Raw genomic sequence first — 12,522 nt, forward strand, 5'->3', positions numbered from 1 at the left:
TTATATATTGTCTGAAATTACTTTTCTGTGGCAGTATTTAGTATTTTAGAGTTTGAGTATTTTTTGCCATTAACAATTAAGAAATAATCCCATGAAGTAGAAGGATTATTGATGAAGGGGTTGTTTTAATAAACTTACTTTTGCTTAAAATGATTATATTTTATACTAAGATTGTAGATAATATACTTAAAAAAAAACACTATTGTACATTACTTTGATGACGTTTCAAAATTTAAAGTAATGTGACATACTGTCTCTTTATGGTATATTATTTACAGTCTCAGTATGAGATATAATCATTTTAGGCAAAATTAAGTTTATTATTTAATATTATCAATATATTTTAAAAGTCCCGCTAAATGACTTCTATTTGATACACTTGGCACATTGGCGCTGATGCTTATTACAGTCCTTCCCCCTCCACTCGAGTTAGCTATCTATAGTTATCTATTGTCTTTGTAGGTATCTATATAGAAAGAGAATACTTGTCTAGTCTCCATGATTGCACTATTCACCCTAGTTCTAATATAGTATTTGTACATTTAATTAGTCTTTTATTTAATCAACTGTACAAGTACATTGTGAAACTGATAAGTTGTACATATGTACTTTCTTAACCTACCTACCAATTAAAATATGGATTTCATAATCGATACTGTAGGTGAAAGTGATGAAATTCTTGAAAATAAGAATGAAGGTACGTTCTTAATTAGTTAATGTTTCCTCCTCAAAATCAGTTATTTTAGCTCATGAATCGTTTATAAATGAATTATTAAAAGACTATAAAGACACCTTAGTTGAGAGAAAGCCAAAAGAAAAAAATAAGAAGGAAAATCTTCTTTTAAAGGAGATCCTCGATGATTTAGGACGGAGTAATAAAAAGTATCCAAAGGTGCCTCGTAAACATTACGAAGAGGAATTAGGTAGGAAAAGTGATATTGATGAAGTTTTAAGCAAATCAATATTGCTAAATCCAGAATTTGAAAAATTGCATGCTGTTCCTCCATTCGAAGTGTCAGAAAAAAAAATTAAGGAACAAAGGAAGGTAGGCGTAAACAAAGCTAAAAGAGGGCATGGCAGCTTCTTTTAGGTAACTTTTCTATTTTAGTAAATCTGATTGGTAAGAGTTTAAAGACTTTTTATTTAACCCATTACAAAGAATTCTTCCAAAAGAGGCTGTCATATAAGCTGCTTCCCTTTTGCAAGAAAAATCACATTAATATCACATGTGACGTCATGACTCAGTTAATTGTGCGTTTAGGCAACTTTTCTATTTTAGTAAATCTGATTGGTAAGAGTTTAAATACTTTTTATTTAACCCATTACAAAGAATTCTTCCAAAAGAGGCTGTCATATAAGCTGCTTCCCTTTTGCAAGAAAAATCACATTAATATCACATGTGACGTCATGACTCAGTTAATTGTGCGTTTCTTTTAATTTTCCGAAGTGAGTTTGAACTGAGAATTTTTACCCCCACTTACTGCTATCTGCATTAGTTTGAGAGCTTGTTCACTTAGCTCATTTTGTGCTCAGTTATTTAAAGTGTGGTTAGGCACGGTTAGGTTTGTTTTTAAAAGCTAAAAGTTGCAAATAATAGGTAAGTATTATGATTTATGACGTCTTTTCAATAATAATATTTCGCATTTAAGTTTATATATGGTTAATTTACATTTAACTCATATGATCGTTTTTACGACCTTTTACAAGATGAATCACAACTGAAACAACTGATATGAGTACACTCACCTCACGTGTAATATGTACTCAGTTGCCTGCAAAAGGGAAGCAGCTTTAATCTCTAGTGATTGGCAAACCTGCCTATTTTTTAGTGATGGGAATAATCGAATGAATTAAATAATCGAGAGGTTACCGTTCGAATTAATTTTATAATCGAATGATCATTCGAATGATATATAATCGAAAGTTCCAAATCATGTGCGAAACATGTTAACGCTAGGTAAATGAATGACTGTCACGGATTGGGGCATTTCTTCCATATTTTTTCGTTGCCAGTTGAGTGATTCAGCAGCATGTGTTTAAAATGAGTAGTCACCGCCTAAAGAGGTCCATTGTTTAGGATTTTTTTGAAAAAACAATTATATAGAAAACATAATTTGGTATTATTTTCATGCATATGAATTTTTATCCCCGCTAAATAAAGCTCCCTTCTAACCCGCGTGATGCCACACATAAAATTCCTGCATACCTTTTTTCTTATATTTCTGTGATATTCGATTCTCATCTATCCTCTCGGCCGACTTTCTTATCTCGAGATGTTGTAGCTTGTTAGAGCGTTTTAACAATCGAAACATCTGCGCATTCGCTCAAGTAGCGCAGGTGTTAGTAACGCTGTGGCCACTGTCATTCGTCTCCGAATAATCAAATGATTCTATATGATCACTCGAGATATCTCGAGAGATTTTAATAATCGATAATTTTCATTCGAGTAGTCCCATCGCTACTATTTTTTGAAAGTACTTTTCAACTTTTCACTCCTTACTTTTCCTGTTTTGGTCTATTTTCTGTTTTATATTTATGGTTTCAAAAGTTAGAGCAAAAAGTTGAAAAGTGCAGAGTGCACAAAGTTTTCCTGTTTTATTAAGTATGCACTTTCCCCTTTTTAGTTTTCAATTAGATACCAAAAAGTAAAGAGTACCTAATTTTGTTTCTTAACGAATCTACAATACTTTTAAAAATGGAAAAGTAAATGTGACAATTTAAAAGTAAAAGTAATTTTCTAATCAGCTTTGGAATGATTTGAAGTAACTGATATACATATTTTAAGCGACCTTTACACATACATTCTTTCCCGCACGATTACGTCCTGTACTTTTTCTTTCAATACTTGTCAATTTTGAGGTATTCGATAATATATTTTGTGTCCCACAAAATTATGTTGAGATCGGGGCTGTTTTCTGGCCACCTAAGGTTTCTAATAACATTGTTTAGTGTTCGTTGACGAGATTCCTCCAAAATAAATTTGTGGATATTCCTGAAGAACTTTTGCACATTATTTTATTTGAATAATACAGTTTAATTATATTTTATTTTTCATCACCAGAATAACCCATTTTAATTTTTTTAAATTCAAATGGATTATTCTGATAATGATAAATCCCATGTAATTTTAAAGGATGGTTCGTTTCTGTCATTTTTGTCTGATTGTGTGCGAGAGACACGAAATTTTAGTGTGCGATATAGATAGATTTGACTTTGTTCTCATAAAGGGCTTCTCTCTCCCTCCCTCCCTCTCTCCCCTGGGGCTTTCCCAGCATCTTCAGGAGTGGGGCGTAGGGTAGAGCGCATGGCTTTTTTAGTCTCCTACATCGAGATATGATGTCATAATGTATGAGAAAAAAAAAAACAGTTTTTGCTCGTAACTCAGAAATGTTTGGAAATATAAACAAATCTCCCATTAGTTCTGAGTAGAGCACTTGGTGGGTGAGGCAGGGTGGGGTGTCACAATATGTGAAAGAAAAAAAAAATAGTTTTTGCTTGTACCGAGGAAATGACTCGAAATATCAAAAAATCTCCCATGATTGGTGATCGAGTGAAAACGGTCCGAAGTCCGCATGTAAAAAAAAATTCGGGACCAACGGTGTGTGACATCATAGAATAAAAAAGTGGCTATAACTCAGAAACAGTGCGTTGAATCGAAAAAATAATTGAAAAAATCTCCACACTCTTGGTTCTAATTGTCTCTCCTGCTAGTCAAAAATTGCAACAGCACTAGTGAACGCTTTATCTTATCTCTGAAGGAATCATTGATTGACAATTTGTTTTTTTTTTAAATAAATTTCATATTCAACCACCCCTTGAAGGTCCAACAATTTTATTAAATAAAAAATTAAGGTACTATTCTTAAGGAAATACATTGTTTAATTTTTTTGAACACCTGTTGCATAACGAGCTCCAATTCATAATAAGAGAATAGTACCCATCTGAGGATACACAGTATATTTATTCGTTAGCTATATTTATTTACTGGCACGTTGACTGCAATTTTTTGTATGATAAAATACAGAATATTCAGTAAAAAATATGTGATTATCATACCAAATTGGAAGTCGCTGTACAAATCTAAAAACATTAATTGCAAGTTTTTGAATTCTCCCAATCCAAGGTGTTCACCTATATAAAATAAATAATTAATTTGGTAGATTCATAGTTTTAATTCTAACTTGATTTATTTTATTTAGCATTTAACACAAATGTGATTTCCAAACAAAAGAGATGTTCCATATCTCTTTAATTACATAATTAAATGCATTAAATTTATTAGGCAGTTATTATTTTGCAACAAAGCCACCGCTAGAACTGCCTCCTATTACGAGTAGAAGAGTTACCACGCTAAATTTTATTGCTCGATGCCGGCTAACAAGACCCTGCATCCTTTTTAGATTGCCAATTTCCAACATTTTACGCGCAGTCTGAAGCGAGAAGCTATATTGTCCGTGGTTAGGGTATATGGAATGGGACCTAACCTGTTGTTACAAACAAGTTACTTTTAAAAACAGATGGCAGTAAAAAGCTGCTTCAGTCAAATAAGTGTTTAAAATTAGTAGTTTATGAAATAGTAATCCATCCCTAGTACTCTCAGTCTAAGGCAGATTATTTATTGAGCACTAATTTATGAAAATCACTTTTTCTTTAAAGCGAATGCAAATTATTTCCATGGCATTTCAGTTGTAGATAGAAATACTCGAGTGTAATAATAATTGAAATCAAGCAAGTATTTACTTTGTGATCCAGGATTAGTATATTTAAAGATATTTTTAATATGTCAAAATTAATGAATTTTTTATATTATGTAGAAAAAATAAAACTCTAATTGATGTCTGGCTGGCTTGTTCTAAAGATAAATAAAGGAGTGCACTTATGGTTACATTTCTATCAATCTAACAAATATTTATTTTAGAGAGAAAGGCAAAAAACAAAAGGAAAAGAGTGGTTCGGCTTGCCTGCTACAGAAATGACTGAAGAAGTAAAACATGATTTAGAGATATTGCAAATGCGATCTGTATTGGATCCTAAAAGGTTTTACAAGAAAAATGATTTGAAAGTTTTGCCAAAATATTTCCAGGTATAATTATTTAATTTTTTTTGTACTTGTTCTATTTCAAATAAATAAAATGTATACTTTTAGATTGGGAAAGTAATGGACTCTCCTCTTGACTATTATAATAATCGACTAACTAAAAAACAGAGGAAGAACACATTAGTAGAGGAATTATTAGCAGATGCAGAATTTAATAAATATAATAAAAGGAAATACAAGGAAATTATTGAGGAGAAACAAAAAACACATTACAAAGCTTGGAGGCAGGCAAAGAAATTGAAGAAAAAAAAATAAAACCTAATATTTATTTATTTTTCTATGCAAATGAATTCATAAAATATATAAAATTAGTGCAAAATCGTCATTACTAGAATCCTCCTGTAACCTCAATGGAAGTACCTGTTATATAAGAACTCTTATCACCAGCCAAAAACGCTATTACTTCAGCAATTTCTGTAAAATTAATTTAATTAGCACATTTGAAATTAATCCAAAATATTTTTTAAATTTATACCATGTCGTTTAAAAAAACAATTTCATAATACACTAGTTAGAATGTAAAAATTTACTATATAAAAACTAAATATAAAATATCTATTATAAAGAGTAGGTTCACATATATTGAAAAAGGAAATCTGGTTGTAATATTACAGACCACTGCAAGAAAACATTTTATTAGCATAGACTTAACTAAATAATTTTACCTTGTAGAGGGTTATAGTTCGGACGGTATCTGTTTCAAAAAGCTATATTTGGGTGAATTGTATATCCACGGAGATATTTGGCTTTTCGGCTTTCAAATATCACTAGAAATGAAAATTTTTCTATGCGCATAAAAAAAAACGTGGGCTTAACTTTTGGCGGCACAATATGTTAAAAAAATTCGAAAAATGTCATATTTTTCTTCCTATTTAATTATGTATCTTTTCAAGAGTTGATTTTAGGCGAAAATGGAAGAGGAAAAAAATGTTTGCAATTAAATTTTTTACAAAACATGTCTAGTTACAAATCGAATGAATCATGATTATTATGGTAAAAATCGAAAAAATCGCAAAAATGGGGTTAAAAAACAATACTTTTTAGGGAATTTTTTTGGGGTATTTAAATTGGGTATAGGACCTTTATACTTGGCTCAAAAAAACTTCATGTTATGTAGAATTATCACACCAAATTTCATCAAAATCGGTTCGATAGATTTTGCATAATTTTGCAATCCAGATTTTGAAAAAAAAATTGCAAATTTTCAAATTTTTGCACAGCAAAAACCAAGGCCCTTAGATACTTGAAAATTTAATCACGTATAGAAGGGCTCTCAAGCTTTCAAACTGTTTTTGAATAATTCAAATCCGTCAATTAGGAGAGCTCTGGCGCTTGTTTAAACATTGATCGAATTTTTGTAATTATAAACAATTAGAACTTTGTGGATATTCAATCAAATCAAATTTTTTAAACCAGGTTTTAAGTTTTATTAGACGCTTATTTAAAAAAATACAGAACGATTGATCAATTAGTTACGTAGTTATAACCGATTCAATTTCGAGCAGGCCGAAACGGCCGCGCTCTCTACTTCCCCCACCACCACCACCCGTACGATTTTATTGAATTTCTCACTTGCATAAATAACTTTAAACACGTTTTAAAGTAGGTTGCCAATGAAGAAAAGTATTGTAATCTTAGAACTGGTAAGTACTCGGAATACCAAAGGTATTTTTCGAAAAATTAGCCCGGATGTCCCAGTACATTTAGTGTAAATGACGGCTATAACTACGTAACTAATTGATCAATCGATCTGTTTTTTTTTAAAGAAGCGTCTTTCCAAGAACTTTTAAAACCTGCTTTAAAAAATTTGATTTGATTGAATATTCACAAAGTTCTAATTGTTTATAAGTACAAAAATTCGACCAATGTTTAAACAAGCGCCAGAGCTCTCCTAATTGACGGATTCGAATTTTTCAAAAAAAGTTTGAAAGCTTGAGAGCCCTTCTATATGTGATTAAATTTTCAAGTATCTAAGGGCCTTGGTTTTTGCTGTGCAAAATTTTGAAAATTTGCAATTTTTTTTTCAAAATCTGGATTGCAAAATTATTATGCAAAATCTATCGAACCGATTTTGATGAAATTTGGTGTGATGATTCTACATAACATGAAGTTTTCTTGAGCCAAGTATAAAGGTCCTATACCCAATTTAAATACCCCAAAAAAATTCCCTAAAAAGTATTGTTTTTTAACCCCATTTTTGCGATTTTTTCGATTTTTACCATAATAATCATGATTCATTCGATTTGTAACTAGTCATGTTTTGTAAAAAATTTAATTACAAACATTTTTTTCCTCTTCCATTTTCGCCTAAAATCAACTCTTGAAAAGATACATAATTAAATAGGAAGAAAAATATGACATTTTTCGAATTTTTTTAACATATTGTGCCGCCAAAAGTTAAGCCCACGTTTTTTTTATGCGCATAGAAAAATTTTCATTTCTAGTGATATTTGAAAGCCAAAAAGCCAAAAATCTCCGTGGATATACGATTCACCCAAACCAAAACAGATACCGCCTAGTCTATTAATAAAATATGCCAAGTTGATAATGTTATTTAGGCACTGAATTATAAACATAAGTACCAACTATAATAATAATTATTATAAACTATTCATTTTATAAAAAAAAATAACCTTCCATGCAATAAAAATCACTTGAAACTAATTTAGTACGATTTTAATAAAAAAAATACATAAACAAAATAGATAATATACAGGGTCGGAAAGTCCCCATGGTTCATCGGCCGTTACGTGGGAGCGATAAAGTAAGTCACAGAAATCCGTGCGATAGAGAAATATGGCTATAATTAAGGCGTCTAATAGTCACCGCCCATTTCTCCCTTTCACAAATAAGAAGTGGAAGGGCGAAATGGGCGGTGATTATTAGATGCCTTCATTATAGCCATCTTTCTTTATCGCACGGATTTCTATGACTTTCTTTATCGCTCTCACGTAACGGCCGATGAACCATGGGGACTTTCCTGCCCTGTATAGAGTATCCAGTAAAGAATGTGATATTTCAAGAGTAGCTGACTTGGGTAAAAAAAAACTGATTAGGAAGAAAAGTTACTTTGGTACAATTTTGCTTTGTAAAAAGTTATACCTTTTTTTTATTTCACTTTTTCGAGACTATTGTCACTTTATTTAGATACTTCAATGAAATTTTGTATAAGAGATTTTTGGGGTAGCCAAACATTAATATGTAATTATTTTTTATGTAAAACATAGAAGTCATTATAAGAACACGCTAAACAGTGAACCTTTTTTGAAATATTCTTTTTTATTGGTAGATTTTGAGGAAACAATTTTTTTAAGACTTCCCTTTATTTGTTTTCAAAGGTATATTTATACGTCTGTAAAATACACCATTCCAGAGAAAAATAGATTTAATTTTTTTGCAGCAGTCATCAGTTACGAACTGCTGTATTTGAAGTAAGTATTCTAGTCAAATTAAACCCTATTTTTCGCCAAATTTGCTACAGAATTAAATATTTTTTTACGATTTAGATTAATGCACCTTAGACTTGCCAACCTTCATTTTTGATAATTATTTCCAACTCCCGCTTAATCCCCTGGCAAGTCACTGACTGCCCTACTTTCGGCAATTTCAGAAGATTTTTTCAACATTTGTATACAGTATGTCCACAGATTGAGTCTACAAGAGGACAAATGGACAAAAAAGTGAGATACGAAAAAAGGCATTCTTGATAAAAATTTTTGCTTGTTTATAAAATATTGATCACCATGACGAACTTCAATTTTGTTGTACAGGGTGGGTCAAAAACAAAAATGTTGTTTTGAGTAAGAGTAAACATACCTTATTTTGCATTCTTGATAAAAGTTTTTGCTTGAAAAATGAATGTTATCAAAAATGTAATTTTTTATACAGGGAACAAAACTAAAATATGTCTTATTCAAGTGTAATTTTTAAATACGTAATACATAATTACAACAATTAAGCTAAAAAAGTGAACAAAACAATATGATGAAGATATCAAATTTCAAAAATGCCACCCCCATGTTGAACACATTTTTCTAATTGCTTCCTTAGATATCTGAAGGAATTTCCGATTTCTTCCTGGGATATTGAACGGACAGCCTGGGTAATTCTGTCTTCCAGCATTTTGATATTATTTGGTATTGGAGTAGCATAAACAATTTGTTTTAAACGGCTCCATAGAATCACATCGACCATAGTTTAGTCAGGGCTCCTTGGCGGCCACAAATTTGGAGCATTTCTACCAATCCATCGAGGATCAAATCTATGGTTAAGCTACTGTTACCTCACGAGCACACTGATCCTGTTGAAAATACATTTTTTGGCGAAAATTTAATGGTAAATTTTAGAGTTCATCGCTAAAAAATGTATCGAGCATTTCTACGTACTATGGTTAGAAGTGTTCGAGAGAATACTTAATTAAATTTTTGATAACATGACATTCATTTTTCAAGCAAAAACTTTTATCAAGAATGCCTTTTTTTCGTATCTTGCAAAATAATAAGGTGTTTACTTTTACTCAAAATAACATTTTTGTGTTTTGTGTACAACAAAATTGAAGTTCATCATGGTGATTCATCTCGAAAAATTCATTTTCAATGTATTCGTTCCAAATTTATCTAAATTTATTTAGATTTCTGTTTATTGAGTTATCGTACACTATAAGTGTCGTTAGATTCTGTGAAATCCACCTATAGGGAATAGGGAAATGCTTTTTTAGTGGGTGTAAACGGACTTGATTTGCCCGACCTGAGAAACGTCACAGCATAAGCGTAGACGAGGGGTCTAATTCCATGGCTATAATAAATTTATAAATTAAAAAAACACAACTGGGACGTTTTAAAATGCTGTAATAATTAAAATTGATCAAAGTGCCGGTTATAGCAAACCGTAAAAAATATTAGATGTTATGTTTTATTATGTTTTTTCTATATTTTCTATATCTTGTTGCCTTTTACGCAGACACGCCAATGGATTTTCGTTCCCGGCACGCTTCATCCCCCTTACTAGTCCAAGAGCTAGCGATGAATCTCTATCTATAATTTTGGCCATCGAGTTATAGTTATTTAAAGAACTTAGAATTTAAAAAATCTACAAAATGCAAATATGCTTGGCAAAACAGTCGACAGTCAAACAAACATTTTTAAAAAAGAAAATTAAAAACGTCCATGTTTATTTTGCTAAACACTAATAAATTATGTAATAAATGTAAGTAAATTTTGATAGTTGCTGAGTGAATAATATTCTAAATGACTAGATGGGTAAGTAATAACAGAATAAGATATATCTTATACATATATCTATGAACAGGAAGGAAACTAAAAAAAACTGCCACATTTGACTTTAAGTAATTTTATAACGAAGGTTTTGATAACGAAAACAGAATTTTTCAAAACATTAACTGTAATAATTATGTTGCAGTGAATATTTCGTAGTCATGAAAAATTATTATTTACTTTCTCAGTATTTATAAAATTATTTTTTGTGGGATTATTCATTTATTTTTTTCTCTTTGGCGTGGCAATCAAATAAGGGAGAAAACTGAATGAAATTCTTTTTTATATTGTCGTGTGAATGAATTTTTATTTTTACACGAGCAAAATCTTATTTAAATTCAAAATTAAGGTTCTGACTTTTTTTTATAGAAATGAAATGAAAATTTTTTGATAAATGTATCCTTAAAAGTCATTAGAAACAGTTGGCAACTGTAATGTATTCCAATTAAAAAATCATCTACTGAGGTGTAGACTTTTGAATATATTACCATAAAATTAAATACACTTTTGCATAATTTACCTTCTGGTTCTCCACATCTTCCCATGGGAATCTTACTCATAAATTTTGTTTTCACTTTATCAGGAACTGCTTGGAACATTGGAGTCATAATGAAACCTGGCAATACAGAATTTAATCTAATGCCCTTGTTTGCCAATTCTAGAGAGGCAGTTCTAGTTAATCGCTCAACACCTGCCTTACTGGCAGCATAGTTAACTTGTCCAATATTTCCATACTTTCCTATTATACTTCCAAGATTAATAATTGAAGCGTTATTTATCCCATGTTCAATAATAGCATTAGCACATTTCTGCACAATTAAAAATGTACCCTTAAACAGTCTTATAAGAATACATTTATATAAAATTTAAAATGCATACTTTTAAATTTGTTTTTAAAACTTCGTCAAAGTCCTCTTCTGATAATTTTAGAATAAAATTATCTCGTAAAATTCCAGCACAGTTAACTATTATTGTAGGAGGCTTCCCATATTCTTTTAATATTTTCCCCAAGGCTTCATCTATACTAGAAGAGTTTCCAACATCTAACTCTAATGAAATGTGTTTTTGTTTGAATTCTTTTGAAACGGCATTAATTGTTTCATCCGCATTCTTTTTATTTTTATCAGCTGCAACAATAAATGCACCATCCCTAGCTAATATCCGGCATGTTGATCTACCAATGCCAGAGCCAGCTCCTAAAGTTGTTGAAAAATGAATTACCTATTATTTGTACATTTTAATATTACTTTTATACCTGTAATAAAAGCCAATCTTCCTGTTAGTGTCATTTATACCGTTAATAGTTATATCAGTATATTTAACTTTGTAAAATAGTAACGGGAACAATTCTCAATTGATTTTGTAAATTAAAAGTGCGTAAGTAAGTAAAGTAAATATCTAAAATCTGTATCTACATAAAAAAAGTATAAACATCACTGTCATCACTTATTATTTCGTTTATCAAATCCTTATCATTTATCATGTTTGTGTCTCATGATGATGGTATTAAACGTTAACTCAAAATTAAGCACATATTTAATAAAGGTCAATGGTCAATTTCAATAAATGAAGCAGAGATATAGGGGAGGCTATATGAGTAACTATAGTAGGATCATATTCGATGCAAAGTAAAAAATCATTGTCTGTCAAGGGAACCAATGAAGTACGCTTTTAAAGGTTTTACAAATCGAATAATTTCTTTATACATTATGAAGGGACGAGGGGATCAGTTCAGGTCTGGCACCCTTGTTCCTACAAAAATTCCTTTATTCTCATAAACTATTTATTTTAAATGTAATTTATTATAAATCCAATTTGTTTCCTAAATTCCACATATGTACTACATTTTACCTCTGTACGCGCCACAGTTGTTTACTTGTTTTTTGGAAGCGCTCTCTAATTGACGGCAAAGCTCGCCAGGTTAGTATTTGACGTATAACCGACCAGTTCGTACACTCGATGCACCTGGGCGACTACAGCTACTACCAGAACACAGTGCGTATGCAGCGGTATTTCAGATTTTACATTGAATTTCATTTTAAATTTGAAATGATTTATCTTACGCCTCCTAAAAATGATGACACGATTTTCCTTTGATAAAAGGCCGACAATTTTTTGCTCTACTTTGCATCGTATACGATCCTACTATAG

The 12,522-nt window shown here is 30.9% G+C and overlaps 2 protein-coding genes across 2 annotated transcripts; one reads left to right on the forward strand and one right to left on the reverse strand.

The window, feature by feature from the left end:
* Positions 1–448: 448 nt before the first annotated feature.
* On the forward strand, positions 449–5,429 carry LOC108914330 (deoxynucleotidyltransferase terminal-interacting protein 2). Its single transcript, XM_018720115.2, has 4 exons — positions 449–697; positions 747–1,045; positions 4,919–5,083; positions 5,147–5,429. Exons 1-4 carry the CDS (start codon positions 637–639, stop codon positions 5,351–5,353), a joined length of 732 nt encoding a protein of 243 aa, XP_018575631.1. The 5' UTR covers positions 449–636; the 3' UTR covers positions 5,354–5,429.
* On the reverse strand, positions 5,348–11,844 carry LOC108914329 (estradiol 17-beta-dehydrogenase 8). Its single transcript, XM_018720114.2, has 4 exons — positions 11,627–11,844; positions 11,251–11,567; positions 10,892–11,201; positions 5,348–5,512 (listed from the first exon to the last, which is right to left on the reverse strand). The coding sequence occupies exons 1-4, from the start codon at positions 11,658–11,660 to the stop codon at positions 5,427–5,429; spliced, it is 747 nt and encodes a 248-aa protein (XP_018575630.1). The 5' UTR covers positions 11,661–11,844; the 3' UTR covers positions 5,348–5,426.
* Between the last annotated feature and the right edge of the window lie 678 nt (positions 11,845–12,522).

Source organism: Anoplophora glabripennis, unplaced genomic scaffold (assembly GCF_000390285.2).
Source record: "Anoplophora glabripennis isolate ALB-LARVAE unplaced genomic scaffold, Agla_2.0 scaffold792, whole genome shotgun sequence".
NCBI lineage: Eukaryota > Metazoa > Arthropoda > Insecta > Coleoptera > Cerambycidae > Anoplophora > Anoplophora glabripennis.